Source organism: Pezoporus occidentalis, unplaced genomic scaffold, assembly GCF_034315485.1.
Source record: "Pezoporus occidentalis ecotype Australia unplaced genomic scaffold, CSIRO_AGI_Poc_V1 ctg315, whole genome shotgun sequence".
Taxonomy (NCBI): domain Eukaryota; kingdom Metazoa; phylum Chordata; class Aves; order Psittaciformes; family Psittacidae; genus Pezoporus; species Pezoporus occidentalis.
The window spans coordinates 179,688-197,647 of record NW_026915105.1 but is presented as its reverse complement, the minus strand read 5'-3'; the positions used below and the strand labels follow the sequence as shown (position 1 = coordinate 197,647).

Sequence of the window (17,960 nt, the reverse complement as noted above, 5' to 3'; positions counted from 1 at the left end):
TAGATAGGAGATTCCACTGCATCTGAAACAAGCGCTTCACCTTCCCAATGAGGCTACTGGGATGCCCTGCAGGCTGGAGGATGGTAGCTTTGCTGCTGACAACAGATCACACTCTTCCACTGGGTTCAAATGAAGAGCCATCATGCAGGAGCCGGAGAAGCTCTACAGCCCAGCACGCTGCACACCCAGGAGGCCAGGCCTCTGCTCTACCACGTCACTGCAGTCATCTCAGAGGGTATGGTGGGGTTGCTCACAGAGCTCTTAGGAAGAGGTAGAAGCCAGCATCTGGTGTGGGCTGGCCTCTGCTCAGATGCTGGCTCATTTTCAGCTGTGCACATAAGCGTGTCAGCAGGAAGAAAGTTCTGCAAAGTTAACTTTTAAAACCATGTCTTTTTAACTATCAAAATAACCGCACATGAGATCAGTGAAAGTGACTGAGAGAGGGGACTGAAGCATTCACTGTGGCCCTGAACCCTTCCACACTAGACTGATAAAACAGGTTTAGGCTATTCATTGCTTTGATAAACTAGGATGGTCTTCTGCTTCGACATAAATTCATTGCTGAAAACACAAGCCCTGGTCACTGTATGGCTGTGGGCTGGAGGAAAAAAGTCCAGGAAGCACAGCAGCAGGGTGGTGAGGAGTTGTTGTGAGAGTGTGGAACAGCAGAGCGGTAGCTGCTCTCTCAGAAAAGCCTTTCAACCTGCCTAGGGCTCCCTGCTGCAGCACAGCACCGGTTCTCACTGCTGAATATACCCAACAAGGCCCCCCAGCGTGCTGCTCACCACCATGTACCACCGGCAGCATTTTTGAGGCAGCAGTTGGTGGTAGGTGAGGGGAGAGCAAAAGCTGTAATGCATACTGACTGAAAAAGAGAAGTCTCTCCGCATTTCCTTCCCTCTCACATTCTCGAAAATACAACCCTCTGGTTTTGTCAGCTCTGCCACCTTGGCTCTGCCCCCTCGCTGGACTGACCGGACAGGGACACAGAGTGCTGACAAGGCTGTCAGCATGTCTCCCCATTAATCTCCAGTTGCTAGATTGTAATCTTGAGGGGACAGAGCACCTCTTCCACGTGGGCCACCAAGCAAACTCCGATGCTGATGGGACACTCCACACTCTCATCTTTCAAGCTTTATTGTCTGATGCCTTCCAGCGACAGCTCTCTGAAGATTGGTATTACATGATGCTACCCCAAGTGCTCTCAGCTTTACAGGCCTGCCCATCTAATATCTTTTAAATTACTTCAGTCTAATTAGCACACCCATCTGAGAGCTGTCTTTTATCTCTGGGAACATACTGGGCTGCATCGTCACTAGATCTCCCACACTGTGAATTTAAAATGACAGACCTCGGAGGAACAGGAAACTGTGGCACTGAAGAGAATCAGTGGCTATTTCTGAAACAGAAATCCCCCTCCCCTGTAATCCTTCAGAGACTGAGGGGCAGACAATCACTTGTAGCAGTGCTCCCCCTCTTCCACATTTGGCACCGGTGTGTTATAAAGAAATGTGAGAAAACGCAAAAAACTTTAAAGGTGGCAGAGGGCTGCAGATGCTCTGTGCTCCTCTCTGCCTCTCCACTCCCCCCAGATCATGATTAACCGGGCCTCGGGAAACGGAGGCTGCCCAAGAGCAGACAGGTTCTCAGGGTCAAGGAGATGCCCAGGCAGTGCTTTGGTGTCACAGGTGCTTTGGCTGTTGGGCCGAGCCTTCAGCCATGCCCGGCTTTGCAACACGCCTGTGGGGGTTATCCTTCTATGTCCCAACGGGATGCATCGGAGATAAAAGGACAAAAGGTTAGTCCGTGTTCACGATCTCCTGATCACTTCGGAGAGAGCAGGCAACAACAGCAGCCCTTGGAAAACTCCGAAGACAGATTTCTGCCACCTCACGGTTTCTCTCCACTCAGCTTTCATCTGCCTTCGCGGTCCCGAAGGCGCAGCACTACTTCTGAACACAGCCCCGGGCGCGCCGGGCCCGGGATGTCTCTGGTTGCCGCCAGGCTGGGCGGTGGTATTCCTCCTCCTGCGTCCTCCCTTCGGGGGTCCCGACGCGACGTCGCCCACTGCGGAGACCCGCCTGAGCATACCGGCAGCATCCCGGCTTCGTGGGGATAACGGGGGGCTTTTTCTGGGCGTCCGTGGGGAGCAGGTTTTTCATGACCAGCCTTAAATCACACCTCGGTGTCGGGGTAGGAGTGGCAGGACGAGCCCCCACCGCCCCGCGGCAGGACGAGCCCCCACCGCCCCCGGCCCCTGTGCTGCGGGAATGCTGCTGTCCGGAGTACCGCTCCTGAGGAGGAGTGCCAGGCGGGGCCCTGGAAAGTCTTGTCCCCGGCGTTGCACGCAGGGTCAGGCCCCCTTAGCTGCTCGCGGCAACCTTAGCTCTGTTTTCGTTAAGGCGATCGCGGGGATGTCCGATTTACCCCAGGGTCGAGTCCCTGCAGCCAGGGAACGCCCGGGGGTCGGAGCCTTCATAGCCCCCAGGGCAACGGGCGGCCGCCGAGTCGGGGCAGCACCGGCGAAGGAGAGGACCCCGCGGAGCCCACCTGAGTCGGCGCCATGCACGGCCCTGGCACCCTCGTAGAGCTAGGCTGGGCCCCGCAGCAGTCCCTTGACCCTCTCCTCTCTCTCCTCTCTGGCCGGGGACAGCGGGAGCGTCCGCTGCCGAGGCGGGAGCCCCGCGGACTGTTTTTAGCATAATAAAGTGGTTTTTGTTCATTTCTCTGCATGAGGGCGAAGAAGAACTCCCGGCTCCTCTCTGCTCCGGGGCCGGCATGGCCAGGAGAGGCGCGGAGGGGGCAGCTTGCGGAGGGACGGGGGTTTCTGCTCATTCCCCCAGTCTGGGGAGCCGTCCTCTGGTCAAGGAGCAGGGCCGGGCCGTCCCAGGAGGCTGTTCTCACAGCGCTCCGCAATTCGGGCAATGCTGGCGCAAAGCGGGACCCGGCCACCAGCTATTTCTTTGTAAGCAAATATTTGTGTAGAAAAGTTGGTGAAAAAGGAAGCAGAAGGGCGAGAAGCAGGAGCTAGGCTCCCTCCATCAGGGCGGGCGGTATCTCGGTGGGCCAAAGAGCTGTCCGGGGCCGCCGGGCCGCCGGTCCTCAGATGCGAAGGAGCTCGAAGAGGAGGGATGGACAGAAAGGAAAAGGAAGGTTTTAAAAACAGAGTCTCGCCCATGTCAGCTCTCGAGGATCCCGGGGAGAGGCGGCCGGGAGCTCCGTTACAGGCCCCACGCCGCCAAATCCGGCTCCTCCCGGGATGGTCTGCTCCCATACACCTTTCCTGTCCGCAGCCGCTGTCTCCCGCTCAAGCTGCCGCCGCTTGGCCCTGCCGCGGCCACGCCGGGACGGGACAGAACCCACCCGCGTCCTCCTTGTGTGCGCGGGATGCGTGGGAGAGGGGCGGGGCGGTGGCTTGGAAGGCCGCGGGTGCGATGTGCACCGGAGGGCGAGGGGCGCAGCGCGGGCAGGGAGCCGCGGGCAGGGTCTCCCGCCGGTCCCGATTCACGGGAGTCGCCACGGGGCCGGTTTGTTTTGTCCTTTGGGAAGGGGAGCGCCGTTAGTCTTTTCCTCGAGTGCTTTGCTGAGAAACAAATCTGGAAGCGATCGAGGCCTCGTGAATTCTTCCCTTTCCCTCTCCCCGCCCTCACCGGAGCCTCCGAGGTCCGCAGGACGCTGCCGTGGGTCCGCTGCGGGGCGGTACCGGCTGGAGGCCTCTGCACAAAAGGGAGGTACAGGGGGAGCCCTTAGCGGACGCCGCCAGCCCCTGCTCCTGGGTCGGGAAAGAGCCGCTGCGGCCCGTTAACACCCCCGTTGGGCCGCTGGCCCAGGCTGTTGGGCGCTCCTGCCCGAGGGCTGTCCTCAGGCGGGGGGCTGCTCTCTGCAGCCCCCACCCCCGTCACTGGTGGCCAAGTCACTGTCCCGCCCAGGCGGGGAGCGCGGCCTCGGGGCTGCGGCGTCACCCCAGCCCGGGAAGAGGAAGTCGGTTCCGCTGAAAAGTTGGTGACGGGCTGTGGCTGGCGGGTCAGAGCGGACAAGTGCCGCTGCCTCAGCAGGTGCTATCGCTGCCGGTGCCGCCGCTCCGCAGCAGCCGGCGGAGAGCTCGGGGGGCGGCTGGCTGCGAGCAAACTTCGGTTCCTGCTACAACAAATGTCAGAGTTTTCTTGAATTTGGGCTGCGTCTGGGGACATCTTGTGATGTTTTAGAGAACAGGACATGATCTCACATGGCGATGAGCTCTTCAGTTTCTTAATCATTTCACGGTTCCTTCAGAGGCTGTTTTCCACCTAAAACGTTTAGTTTCAGCTCAGTGATCAGCTGCAAAAGCTCGGCGGGGAGCGGAAGAGTTGAATTACTCCAACCTGCGAGAGACCCCCCCCCCCAAAAAAAAAAAAAAGGAAAAGGAGGAAAAAGAAAAAGGAGAAAAAAGAGAAAATAAAGAAGGAGAAGAAAAAAGAGCAAATAAAGAAGAAAAATAGAAGAAAAAAGGAAAGGAAAAGAAAAGAAAACTAGAAGAAAAACCAAAACAAGAGAAGAGAAGGGGTAAAAGGCGAAAGGAAGACAATAGTAACACGACGTTGAAACTTTTCTCCCTGTCCGCCTCCCGAGTCGAGATGAATTTGGAGAAAACCTACGCGACCTCCCGGGCCGGCCGCACAGGTGGGATTCGGGGGCTTCAGGGGCTCCGCGACACGGGCAACGCCGGCACCCGCCGCGGCCCGTCACGCGTGAGCTGCGCCGCGGGACCCGGTCGGGTGCGGCGGGGCCAGGTCCGGGGCGAGCGGCGGGGTCGGTTCCCTGTGGGGAGCTGCCGAGATACCCCCCGATCCCCCGCGGGACCTCTCTGTGTCCGCAGGGCACCGGGACTGGGGAGCGGCCGCGGAGAGCCCCATTCCGGTGGACCCGCGAGGAGCGCGGCTGTGGCGTGCCAGCGAGGCCGGCGCTGGGCGCCGTGGCGGGCTGGCGGCTCAGTGGCGAAATGCGATTTCTAAACGATCGATGGAGCCTTTTATTAGTTAAATCACCTGAATAATCGTTTAATCGATAAAGCATTTTATGCTTACGCAGCCTACGCCCCTTGCGGCTGGGCGGCCGGTAGGGATGCCCGCCGGGGCAGCTTCGGAGCTCTGCCCGGGTAGGGCAGCGCGGCTCCCTGAGGACTCTCCCGCCGCTGGCCGCGGGCACCGCCGGTGCCGCCGCATCACTCCGCCGTACCCCACGAGGGAGGAAGGGGCAGAAGGAAGGATGAGGGCAGGGTCGAAGGTCAACAGGGAGCGGTGTCTACCCTGCCTGTCCACGCTTGCCCTTCCCTCAACTGCTGAGGCCGGCGCGTCCCCTCCTGTGCTTGCATCCCCACCAACCTCGGGGTTACTCCCACCGGACCAAGGTCCGAGCGGCTCCGGAGGGCGAGCGGCCGGACAGTCCCTTGCTGAGCTGCGGGACTACAGGGGAACCCCCTCTGGCCAACTCCGGCCCCACTCTCCGCACCCCCGGAATGGCCGCATTCCCCTGGCCCGGCCCCACGGTGGCTGCTCTACCGCACCGGCGGGAGTTTCGCCTTCAACGAAAATTCGCTGTGCGCTCGCCAACCCCGCGCCGCCGCTGGCGGCTGCAGCTCCCGCCATTCCCCGGCCGCCGATGGGGGGGCCGTTCGGCCCCGAGAGCACGGCGGGGGACTGGCCCGGGGAGGGAGGGCGGAGTTCTCTCTGCGCCCCCTTCCAGCGGCGGTTGCGGACCCATAGCCGGGTGCCGGACGCTCCCGACTGTGCGGCAGCCAGGCGGTATGGACGAGGGCGGGGGCTCGGCTCCGCGGAACTTCGGCGCGGCCCTACGATCACCCGCAGTGGCGCGGATGCGGCCCGCGGAGACCAACCAGGCCTGGAGCTTGGTCTAGGGGCCGTGTCGCCGGGGCCGGGAGCAGTATCTCGGCGGCCGGAATGGGAACCCATCGGCCTCGGACGCGGTGGACCCAGGCTCCTGCGGGCCTTTCCCGGGGCAGCCGCGCCCCACCGCTACCGCGGGCGGGAGCGGCGGGGGAGACCTCGGCCAGCCTCCTTCGAGCCTTCACGCAGAACTCAGGCTCCCTGGCCGCGCCGTCCTGCCGCGGGGGAGACTGGCGGCCCCGGGAACCTCCGTCAGGACGTGGGGTAACCGACGCCCGTCGAGGGTCCCGTGGCGCCGGTTCGCGCCGTGCACCCGTCGGTCGTACCGCGGCTGGGGCGGCCGTCGGAAGTGCCGGGCCACACCTCTCCTCCCTCGGACCCCTGATCAGGATCCCCCACGCACACGGTCTCGCGTGGCTGCGGCCCCGCCCTCGCTGGCCTGCGGCCACGCCCCCCACCTCGATTGGCCCGGTGCCTGCCAATTGGGCTCGGCACCGCCCGGCTGCCGATGCGAGGAGCCGGCAAGTTAACTTTTGCGATTGGCAGTGGCGGTGAATGACGGCCGGGCCCCGCCCGCTGCCGCCCGCCGCTGTCCGCCCGCGCGGTGCTGAAGGGCCGCCCTCCGCAGCTCCTCCGCGGGCAGCGCGCGGCGGGGCCGGAGGCGCGGGCGCGGTCCCGGGGGCGGGGCCTGCGGCAGCACAGAGCTCCGCCCCGCCCCGCGCGCCCCCGCTTGGCCCTCCCCTGTCCCCGCCCCGCCGCCCGCCACAACCCCGCGTCCCGCCGAGGGCCGGCAGCGCGCTAGGCGCAGCGCCCGAGCCAGGCGGAGCCGCGCCGCCCGGGACCCGCTGCCCTCGGCGGCGGCAGGGGGCGGCGGCGGCTGTCCGGCGGGTGGCGGCGGGGGCGATGGGCGCGCAGCGCCGGCCCCCCAGGTAGGACGGCGGCCGCTGACGGGGCGCCCTGATCCCGCGGGGCCGCTGCGAGGCGAGGCGAGGAGAGCCCGGCCCCCGCCCCGCTCCCCGCCCTCTCGCACACCTTCCCCCGCCGCTGCCCTCGCCCACCGCCGCCCCTCCCGGCTCCGCGAGTTGCTGCGAGAGGCTCGGCGGGGGGCGGCACAGCTGGAGCGCGCCGCCGCCTCGGGACCGAACCCTTCCGACGGTCGGACCGACGGACTGACGGGGCGCCCGCAGCCACCCGCCCGCCTCCGCGCAGCCGCCGGCGCAGCCAGCACAAAGAGCCGTCGGGCAAGCACCTCCGGGCTCCGGCCGCCGGATAGAGACGCTTGCCAGCCCCGTGCCGCCCCGGAGTCGGGTGCAGCGGTTCGGCGGTCGCCGTGAGAGCGGCCGGGGTTAGACGCACAGCCCTAGGCTGAGGGTGCTCGCTGCCCCCGACGGAGTGGCTGGACGCTGCGGGCGGCGCGGGGAGCCGCTCTGTCGGCCGGGCCCAGCTCGGAGTGGGACTCGATTATTCTTTTTTTCTCATCCTTTTTGGGTTGAGTGTTTTTTTTGCGTTTTTTTTTTTTTTGGTTGGTTGGGTTTTTGCTTTCTTTTTTTTTTTTTGCTTTCTTTTTTTTTTCCTTGATTTTTTTTTGTTGGTTGGTTTTATTTTTCTTCTCCTCGGCTGTTTCCTGAGCCAACCTCCCCAGCCCCTGGGCCGTGAGCCGGTGGCGAATCGGGACTTACTCGGAGAAGCAGCCCCGCTCGGACCGCCTAGATGGAAATTCACTGTAAGCACGACCCGTTCGCAGCGATGCACAGTAAGTGACCGCCACTCCAACTTCTCCAACACGCCGCGACGGGCCCCGCGGGATCGCGGACAGCGCTGCCGCCCCGGGGTTTTGGTTCACTGCTGTCCGGGGCTGTCGCCGCCGCGGGGCGCGGGGCAGACCAAGAGCCGCAGCCGCCGTGCTCCGTGGGGAGGACGGCTGTGTGTGTGGGTGCTTTGCCGATGGATGGACAGCGGTGGGATGCGGCAGGACCTCGTACTCCCATTTAGACCGTTTAGTACTATCAATTGTAGCCGCCGCCGAAATGTGTTTGGGCACGGAGACGGATGTACACACGCGTGTGCGTGTTTGCCTGTGGTGTGCATGCGCGTTCGTTTCTATCGATAAACGTGTGTATTTATGTAATTTTTTCAGTCCTAAATCGAATCTCCGGGAAAAAAGTCGCCCGGTGTTACCGACGAACGGAAAAGTTTTGTCTATGATATTCTCCCTCTATGTCGACGTTTTGATATTAGTTAATTCAAATTAACGAAACAAAACCCAATTATAATTATAATAGTAATGAAAATAAATAAGCAAACAGGCACCACAAAGGGCGCGCAGCGTCGCTGGAGGGAGGATTTTGTTCCGTGTTACCGGTACATCATGGGTAGGTGCAGCGGCTCCCCGGCGCTCGGCCGCGAAGGAGCGGACGGGCAGACGTGGCTGAGGTAACAGGTCGCTGTCTGCCGGGATGCAGCGTGCTGGAGAGGTCGGGGAAGACTTGTACATTAGCACAGTGTTATGTGAAATGACATCTTCTCTCACGGTGAGTTAAACGCTGCATTACGGCTGGAGATAGCGAGGGAATTTAAGGTAGAACTAATCTCATTTCCTCGTGCACCGCAGCCCTGGAGCTAGAAGAAATTTGTTTGCAGGATAAACAACCCAGCCGTAGGGATGGAGATCTCCCTCCCTCCGTCTTTCCCCGTTGGTCTCTTCGCGCCGCTGTCCCTCTGCCCGCCGTTCCAGAGAGCGCCTGGGCGAAAACGGGCTGCGGCAGTTCCCGAGTAAACGGATTGTCCCTCCCGCGGCACGGGGTGCGTCCATTCCGGCATCGACCCGAATCCCGTTTTTTTACAGCAAACTTTACGGGTGGGGAGCCCGCAGGGGTGTGCGGAGCCTCTGCCCGCGCCACCGCGGGGCCCGCGAACTGCAACCTACGGAGGACGGGGTACCCCGGCGGGAGAAGCCGCGCCGCTTCCGTCATCCGCAGCCCTGGAAAATCGATGCCAGTAGCTGGAATTTAGGGGCAAAACAGAAGTAAACCCACCGCCACCGCGCCACTCCCCCACCCGCTATCGCGTTCCGGACCCCGGCCTAAGGGGGCGGAGCGCCCGGGGCTTTTCGCCTCCTAACGACCCCCGGACCCGCTGCTCCCCAGGGCAGGTACGGGGCGTAACTCCAGCGGAAGAGGATCTGGGAGCCGGGCATCGGCGGGGGCTGTCGCCGGTGGGGAACCAGAGCTGGCGGCAAGGGACGGACCGTCCCGAGGTAGACCTCGGCACCTCGTAACGCCGGCATGGTCCCAGCGGCTTCGCCGCCCCAGCTCCAGGGGATCGGCCGGCCCTCAGGCCAGCTCGTCTGCTGTCCGCCCCGGCTCCCCCGTCCGCTGCTCCGAGGCTCCCGGCACCACGACGGGTTGTGGGGAGTCCTGGGCTGCGGAGCGGGAAGCCGAGCCACGCACCGGCCCCGCTCCCTCATTCACTCCCCGGGCAGGGGCCCAGAGCACCATGCCCCCCGCATTCCGCCTCCCGCTGGCCACCGGCCCGACGGGGTCCCCGGTGCCCGGCCGCAGTCGTGCAGGGAACGCCGCGGCCGGCTGAGCGGGACCCGGGGCGGGTAGGAAAATGCCCTTGGCTCTGGAGCCGATTCCCGAAGCAGTGGCAGGTTTGGGGAGGGGTCCCTCGGCGCGGCGGAGAGGACGACGGCGGCCCCAGCCTTTGTTTCCCCACGGCTGAAGGGTCGATGTGTCGGCTGGGGCAGACCCGGGCTCAGCCGGCCTCCCGGGGCTGGGAACAGCCTACGGCCGGAAAATCAGCCTTTTCCCTAAGGAAAAGCATGCCTCAATGCTCCTTTTTCTTTATCTCCCCCCCCCCCCCCCCCCCCCCCCCCCCCCCCCCCCCCGCCCCCCTTTTTGTCTTTCTATCTTTCTATTTTTCTCTTTCCTTTCTCTCTTCCTCTCTTTTCCCACCCAGTTTCTCTGTTCTTTCCTTGCCTTCCTGTCCTTCCTGTCCTTCCTCCCTTCCTCCCTTCTTTCTCCTCTTCCTTCCTCCCCTCTCTTGCTTCCTTTCCTCTCCTGCTTCCTTCCTCTCTTCTCCTTTTCTCCCTTTCCTTTTCCTCCTCCTTTCCCCCTCCCTCCCCCAATCATCGCCTGTTCCCTGACCACCACCACCGGATCTTCCCAGTTATATTGGATGCACAGTGTGTGATTTTGCACAGCTAAAGCCGCTGATGGGTGACACTTCGCCACAGCGTTAAGGGGTTGTTCCTCTACACCATCGTATTGTCCCCGCTCTGGCCGCGGCATAAGCCCAGCCCCGGTGTGGCCTTACCGCTGCCGGCACCATCCTGGCCCGCACGGGGGTCTGCCCCCGCGCCCGGGGCTGCAAGGGGGGGCGCGCCAGCCCAAGTCCAGTGCCGTCTGCTTCTCGCAGCGACGCAGGCAGAGCAGGCACTTGTCGGCTTGCCACAGACTGAAGCTACCTTTAGCAATCACATATTTCATGTGGATTCGTTATGTGTCCTGACAATTTTAGAAGGTGTTTGCAAAGTTTGGCAGCAGTTTATCAACGGTGAAATGACTAGATTTAAATAAAAATAGCTCTATACAATCTTTTCTTTTCCTCCAATATATATATTTTATTTTTTTTTTTTTTTTTACACCGAGGCGTTTGGCTTGTCATCTTATTCACTACCATTCGAGCCCTGTGCAAATAGAGTTTTTGTATTTTGTTTTTTCCAGAGTTGGCATCTGTACTGCCCCTGTTGCTTGTTTTCAGCTTCTCTACTCCCCTGTAATCAAAGTAGTTTGGATGATTAACAACACGGAGTTTAATTGTATTACCTCACATGGTACATGGGATTATTACATGTTCATGAGTTTTACACAGTTTCATTACTTACTTCCTTCGTGTTAATCCAAGTGGGTCCTGCTTCCCACCAGATATATGATTCACGCTGTTAAAGATGAACAGTAGAAATCTGCTTGAAAAGAAATAGTATACTGGGCTTGCCTGAATGTTCATGTTTCATTTGTGGGATCATAGTATCTACCAGGACTGCTGTAAATTATAAGAGCAGAAATCATGCTCTGACATATATTTTTTTTCCTCTTGATTGAGTCAAGGTACCCGGGGGAAATAAAAAAAAAAAAAAACAACAACAAAACCCGAAAATCCATGTATGTAATTTAGGGTATCTCCTTCTGTGCTTAGATACAATGCACTTGCTGAGCGATCACCCAGCTGTGTTTTCAGCTGGTTTCCTAGCCTGAGGCTTACGAGTTGCCTGTTCTCCATGGGGCAGCACTGGGCTTGCCCCCAGAGTTGCGGTCGGGTGAACGTGGCAGCTGGCATTGGGAGGAGGGTGGTAGATGTCCAGAGAGCTGGGCACCTCTGCGTGTGGCTTTCTGGGGCCATTTTCCTACAAGGGACTCGACCTACGTTCTGGCAGGAGGGTCCTCCGTCTGGAGAGTGGCAGTACGGCAGTGCAGACGGCTGCCTCCGTGCTTCCTGTCCGGGGAAGATCGGCTGGACCGATGCTGGGGAGGCGATGCCGAGTGCCGGGGAGTGCTGGGGCTGGGGAGTCTGGCCTGCAGAGACGTCTGAAACACTCACATAGCTCTTCTTCTCCTGCCTTCTCCCCTTCCCTGTGTATTTCAGGACATGGAGGCGTGAATCAACTGGGGGGTGTTTTTGTGAACGGCCGCCCCCTCCCAGATGTCGTTCGCCAAAGGATCGTGGAGCTTGCCCACCAAGGGGTCCGGCCGTGTGACATCTCCCGGCAGCTCCGCGTCAGCCACGGCTGCGTCAGCAAAATACTTGGCAGGTAAAGGGGGGACTACGAGTCTGCTGTGTCCATCAAAAGTGTCAGTGCCGGTCCCTGAACCGAAGGCTGCAGGCAAATGGAGAATAGTAGAAACCTCAGGAAACAAGCCCAATGAGTCGAGGGGCTTCCTGACCACTCGTGGTTTTACATGCCTGATGTGAAGGGAAAGTGATACTCTTCGTATGTGTGGTTTGCTCCTTTCACTGTTTCTCATAGGTAATTCTCCTGCTATGTGACGTGTATTCGCTGTATATACAGCATGTATCCCGTGCCTGTCTGTTCTGAATGAGTAGAGACATGTGGGAGTCATCCTCAAAAAATGTGAAAAAGAAACAGAAGTTGTGGAAATCACTTGTTTTACTTTCTGAAGACGACTCTCTTTAACAGTAATACTATGTATTACTTCAACATTGCAGGGCATTCATTCACACAGGCTAGCAATCTGTCCCACTGCTTAGTTCAACATCTTTTTCTACTTTTGTGCTGGACTATGCTTTTAATCAGAGCACAGGACATAAAGTTATAAAGTAACTATTAACCATCTTATTTTTTGCTATTTTGGGAGTAGCTCTCTGATCAGGCTGGAGTTGTTCGAACCACCGAGGCAACAAGAAATTAAAACTCTGATTTTGTATGATTTCCTGATTTTGTTTTAAAATTTGACATAGATACAGGTCAAAAATACCGTTACTGCTTCTTCATATCTCATGAATAAATCTGAACGTAGCCTGTATAAACTATAGAGTTAAAATGGTTTTGGGCATCAGGTATTCTGAGGTACTTGGGCATCCTATATTAAAGAAAACATTTTATTTTGTTGTTAGAACATATTTTTTTTTTGGATAATCTGGAAAGTTAATTCGTGAACTATTTACTGAATTTTCACAGTTCATTGTTTAGAATTTTACTGTTTTATTTTTACCTTTTGCTTCTCCAATTTTTAGAGAACTTGCTTTTCAGGATATAGCATAGCTGCAAAGACTGTTAAAGCAAAATGCAGGGGATCTGCTTGGATTAGCAGCATTTACGGTCTCTCAATGGCCATTTAAGTGTTTGGGATCAGACTGACTGGCGTAGTCACAGGCCCTTGGTTTTGTAGCTCTTGGCACTCTTTTCCCCACAGCCCCTTCTCATCTCTACTCACACGGAGCCTTCACAGCCCTGTGTGGTGCTTTTTGAGAGAGCTGTGCTAGCCCGTGTGCAGTTACACTCAGCATCTCTGCTTTTTCCCTCCCACTTCCGTTGCAAGGAGATACATTCCCCTGCAAGCTATGCGTGTGCTTGCCAGTGTAGTTTTAAGGGCATTGATGCCTTTGCTATTCTAGAGAAAACAACTTTCCATGGGCTTTATGTGAGACTTACTTGCCCATCATGGGCTGTTTAACTCAGTTACTGGCTTGCATCCGCTGCCTGCACACTGCTAGCATGGTTCGGCTGCTGGTGCTCTCTGCTGCAGCAGAATCACCAGAAGTTCCCACCAGGATCAGTGCACAACTAAGAAGCAGACAATTTATTTACTTCCCAAGCAAATGTCCAATGATTTCACTTTTGATAGTTCGAATAGATCTACCACTAGATGTATTTTTACTATATAGCTAAGAGTGAGGCTCCAGAGCTTTGTCATTGAAGGTGTCAACAACAAATGGGAATTTCATAGCTCATTATTTTCACAACTAATAATTACAGTGGATAAAATGTCACTGTAATTGCAGGTGTGTGTGTGTGTGTAAAAGATGGGTATCCTTTTGATAAATCCCCACTTTTGGAATTCTATAGTCAGAATTTTTAGTCCTTGACAGAGCCTTGAAAACCCCCCAGAGGCAGGGAACCAGTAGTTGCAGTGCAAGTGAAACTCCCACCCTCAGAGAAGGAGGGTACTTTCCCCTTTTCACTTTTTCACTTTTCCTCTGCACTGGAAGCTTGCTGGGAGCAAAGGGCCTGAACCTGATGTGCGCAATATGAAGCCAATTACAGCCATCCTTGCCTTTAAGATGGAGATGGGAGTCAGGGATGTCCCTGCTGTGCATCCTGCAGGCCTTTTAGTGTGCCCAGGTGCATTGTTCAGGTGGAGGGAGGTGTCAATGGCACCACTGGATGAGAGTTGTCCCCTGTTGCAGTGAGCTCTCCTGACTGCCTGGGGAGAAGGACTTGGGCCTGGTCCGGCAGCCTCCCAAGCAAGGCAGGTCTTTCTGCTGATGTGTGAGTGCCTTTGCAGGGCTGAGGTGGTGAGGGCTGGCAGGCAGGCAGTGGTTTCAGGATTTGGAAATGGAAGCCCTGCTGCCCAGAGGGCACCAGAGCTGTGTCCCTTGGTGAGCTCGCAGCTGCCACAGTACTGTGGCGGCAAGGGCCTTTGCGGTAGTGGCGTTACCTACCAGGGTGAGTCAGCCATGGAAAATGTCGTTTCGCCAGCTCAGCCGTGGCTTCCCAAACTGCTGGCTGATGCCTACTCTGCTGGCCTGCCCTGCATTGTGGGGTAGCTACCAGAGGTACCATGCCATGGGGTGGTGGGGCATTGTTGGAGAAAAACACAAAAGAACATTTATGTAACATCCATCGTTTTTGACCAGAAATAAGAAAATGGCAAGATTTTGTTTGGAAGCATTCACGGTATTTTCTGGCTTCCTTTAACACTACCCTGAAAAGAGAAACTCCAGCAGGAAAGATTTTGAAGCCAGGGGTGTGAGGTTTTAATAGGTTTACTTCTAGTATATTTATGTTTCATATTTTTTTTTCAGTAGATCCATGCTTGCCATCATTTTGACATGTCCTCAGGAATCAAAGGGGGAGCTGAATTTTACTCCTCTGCCCTAAAGCTCACTACCAGGCTGTGTTTAGAGGCACCAGGAGGGTTATAATCCATCTCTGACACTTGACACTTTCCCTTGCTGTTACTGGTTAAATATATTAAAACTGGTGTTAAAACTGGTTAAATGGCTCATGGATACAGGTAGATCTGAGTTCACATCTGCATCCAGAATATTTGAAAACATATGCAAACAATGCAGTGTAGGTCTCTTTCAAGGAATTTTAGGCCCTGCACACAGAGCCCTCCCTGAAAGATTGAAAACAGGTAGCCTGGCAGGTAGCCTGGCAATTTGATGAGCATGGTTGTGTGTTACAGTGAGAGAGACACTGGCTGTGCAGCCTGTTAGTGCTCTGCTCATGCTGGAAAGATCGGGGGATTTTAGTTTTTTTTCATATAATGGGCATGTCAAGTAGCTGCAGAGAAAATACATTAATCAGCATCCTTAGATTCTTACTTCAGGGGTCTTTTCTGCACTCCCTACTAGGAACACAGGCATAGAGCACTGAGTGGACACATTTAAGCTGCTGAGAGTGTGTGGCTTGAGCCTGGTTGAAAGTCTCATGGATCCATGTCCTGCCCTGTGCAGAAGGGATGTGCCAGATCAGTGGGGCAGTTGCTGCAGGCAGGCACAGGGTTTATTTATTTCTTGTTTGCTCATAAGAAAATTCACAAGATGCAAAGAAGATGCATGTCTGGGAGATCGCCTTGTACACTGTGCTCCCTGGCAGCACAGCATAGAGGAGCACGATCTCGCTCTTGGTCTCTATTCCAGCCTTCAGTGGGTAAGATATGCTGCTCTTAGCAGCATGTTCAAGGCCTCGTTTATTAAAAGGGAAGACTTGTGGGGCTGGAAACCTCAGCTGCAATTTATTGTTTTTTTCAATGCTTCCAAAAGCACTGTGTGATTTACATGTGAAGAAATAAGGCAGATTTCTGTCATTGTGGGGATCCAGTCTTCTGTCTTCTCCAGCATGGCACCATAGAGCTGCTTGTGTGGGTAAAGATGCTACACCTGAGGAAAGGCCGCAGAACTGGTCACAGAAACCAGCCCACATCAGAGTGGGGACAGCTATCTTTTCCTTGAAGTCTGCAACTGAATCTACTGGAAACATGCTGTTAAAAAGAACGCATTTTAAATATGTCAACTATTAAAACTATAACATGCATGTTAAAACCAGAAAATGGGGAAGAGATATACCGGCATATTTATCCTGGAGGTGCATATAAAATACAATACCTGGCCTTCATTTAATTATGAAATGATAGTAAGCTGTAGATATTAATGACAGAGAATTTTTGTATAAACTGTAATTTGCTACAAAAGAGTTCACCACAGAAAGTGGTCTTGGGTGAAATTTGTTTCTATTATTGCGAGTACCACTGATTAATAACATACATTTCCAGTGAAGTTTGGATTCCGGCATACCCTTTAATCTTGTATTGTTTCTTTTGTCTTGCTATTACAGAAAAATATATATTGTAACCCGTGGCCCCAGTTCCAATTAATATAAGTTAATCTATTAGGTGATAAAGCACTACATAGGCAGAAAATATGTATGTGAAAGTGAAGATGTATCTCAGGATTTACTGGGGTTTGGTTACCTTGAAATTATGTTCTGTGTAAATCTCAAGGCATGTTCTTTGCCTGTCTGTGATAACTAAAGCTTTGTTTTGGATGTTGTCCCAGGTATTATGAAACCGGGAGTATTAAGCCTGGAGTGATTGGAGGATCAAAACCAAAGGTCGCCACACCCAAAGTCGTTGAAAAAATTGCAGAGTACAAGCGCCAAAATCCCACCATGTTTGCCTGGGAGATCAGGGATAGACTCCTCGCCGAGCGAGTGTGTGACAATGACACCGTGCCCAGTGTCAGTTCAATTAACAGGTAAAGATCTGTCTGGTCCTGGGGAGGGGTGCTCCTCAAAGCGCCACTGAATACCCATTTAGTTAGCAGGACTGGGTGTTTGGGCTGTTTGCAAGACAGCAAACATTAGCTGCATTAGCCTTCCTGTGTTCCCCCTATGTGTTTGGTGCTGGGGAGCAGCTGTGGGCTCACCTCGGCAGCCAAAACATCACAGATTACAAGCATTTTCTAGGAGTGGGCAGGTTCTGCTGCAGGCCTTTGCTTCTTTCCTGTCCTTTCTCCAGTCTGGGAGTTGCAGTCCTCACTGGTAATGATCCTGTGTGTATGCTCCAAATGAGTTCTGCTTGATAGCATGGAGGTACATCAGGATGTGCTTTTCCGGGGGGAAGCTGAGACGACCATTGAGAGAGGTGGCAGTAACCTGGAAAAAGGGGGTGCCCAGTGCCTGGAAGAGGGTACCAATGGTATGGGCCTGAGGTACAAATTCTGTTCTTCTGATGTCTGCTTAGTGTTGTTGAAGTTGGCCAAGAACCATGCTGGCTGCTGCCTGCTATTGTCAGTGTTGTATTGCTGAGGTAATTTGGTCAGTAGCTTTCAAGTGACTTGGCTGTCTGTTTATTACATGGATGTGCGTAAGTGGCCTTGAGTTGGTTTTCTAAAAATGCAGGAGAATCTCATTTGGAGACTCAGTCCTGCCTTTGGCAGCTTTTTTCCATGACCTTGCTTGGAAGGACTGGGCTCACAGAGGGGTTTGGAGCTGCACTAACCTCCTGCCATCTCAGTTACACCTTCTGTACTCATCCACTTCCTTCTGAGTCCAATGATGTCTAAAGCTGGTGCTGAAAAAACACAGTGAAATACTTTGTGATGTCTCCACCCCTGACAGACAGATAATAAGGGATTAATACTTGGAAGCAGGAGTGCTTGGGCAGTCTCATACAGACTCACACCCCTGACAAGCAGTGTCCTTCCATTTTTGCTCAGAGGTGTGCCCTGTGCTGGGCTCCGTCCTCTCCATGCTGGTGAGATGGTTTTCACTTGCGTGATTGCATGCAAATTCTTTGAATGCAGATAGCTATAAAGTCCCATTTGTGTCCATGTACGTGAAATAAATTGATGCAATATTCTTTTATTGGCTATCCCAACCTGATTTGCATTCATGGAGTTGCCGCTTGAATAGCTGGAGTGGCTTCCCCAGTGTTAGCAGAGAGCAGTGTCTCTGCTTTGCTGAACTGAACGTGGAGTCATCCATTCCCATGTTCAAGAGCACAAATGGGTCAGTTAACAGTTAACAGGGCCTGGGAGCCCCTGACTTCCTGAGGCTCCAGAGAAGCATTCTGTAATCCTACAGACATGGTATTTTTGGTTTTAGAAAGGATTTGAGAAAATAAAGTAGATACCAGGGAAACTGAAGGAAAATACCACTCTGCCTGACCTCAAATAACTGAGGGCAAGCTCTGCTTCCATTAAAGCCGGTGCACATCCTGCCATATGAGAAGCATTGCTGCTGTGAGCAGTCCTGTGTTTGTGTATTACAGCTTTCATCATCTTCCGAAAAACTACCAAAAAAAGGCAGTCATAGCACTAGGAAAAAGG

The 17,960-nt window shown here is 55.4% G+C and overlaps 1 protein-coding gene across 9 annotated transcripts in view; it reads left to right on the top strand.

The window, feature by feature from the left end:
• Nucleotides 1-4,427: 4,427 nt before the first annotated feature.
• The window catches only part of PAX5 (paired box 5), a 134,843-nt gene continuing 121,310 nt past the window's right edge, over nt 4,428-17,960 (top strand). For 4 of the 9 annotated variants that reach the window (XM_062628380.1, XM_062628384.1, XM_062628387.1 and 1 more), the window contains exons 1-3: nt 4,429-4,659; nt 11,529-11,694; nt 16,188-16,385. In XM_062628380.1, coding sequence (XP_062484364.1) covers nt 4,614-4,659; nt 11,529-11,694; nt 16,188-16,385 — 410 coding nt within the window. In that variant the 5' untranslated portion in view covers nt 4,429-4,613. Of the gene's footprint in view, nt 4,660-7,450; nt 7,636-11,528; nt 11,695-16,187; nt 16,386-17,960 lie in introns of those variants that run through there. The other 5 variants (XM_062628386.1, XM_062628381.1, XM_062628382.1 and 2 more) reach the window with 4 other exon arrangements.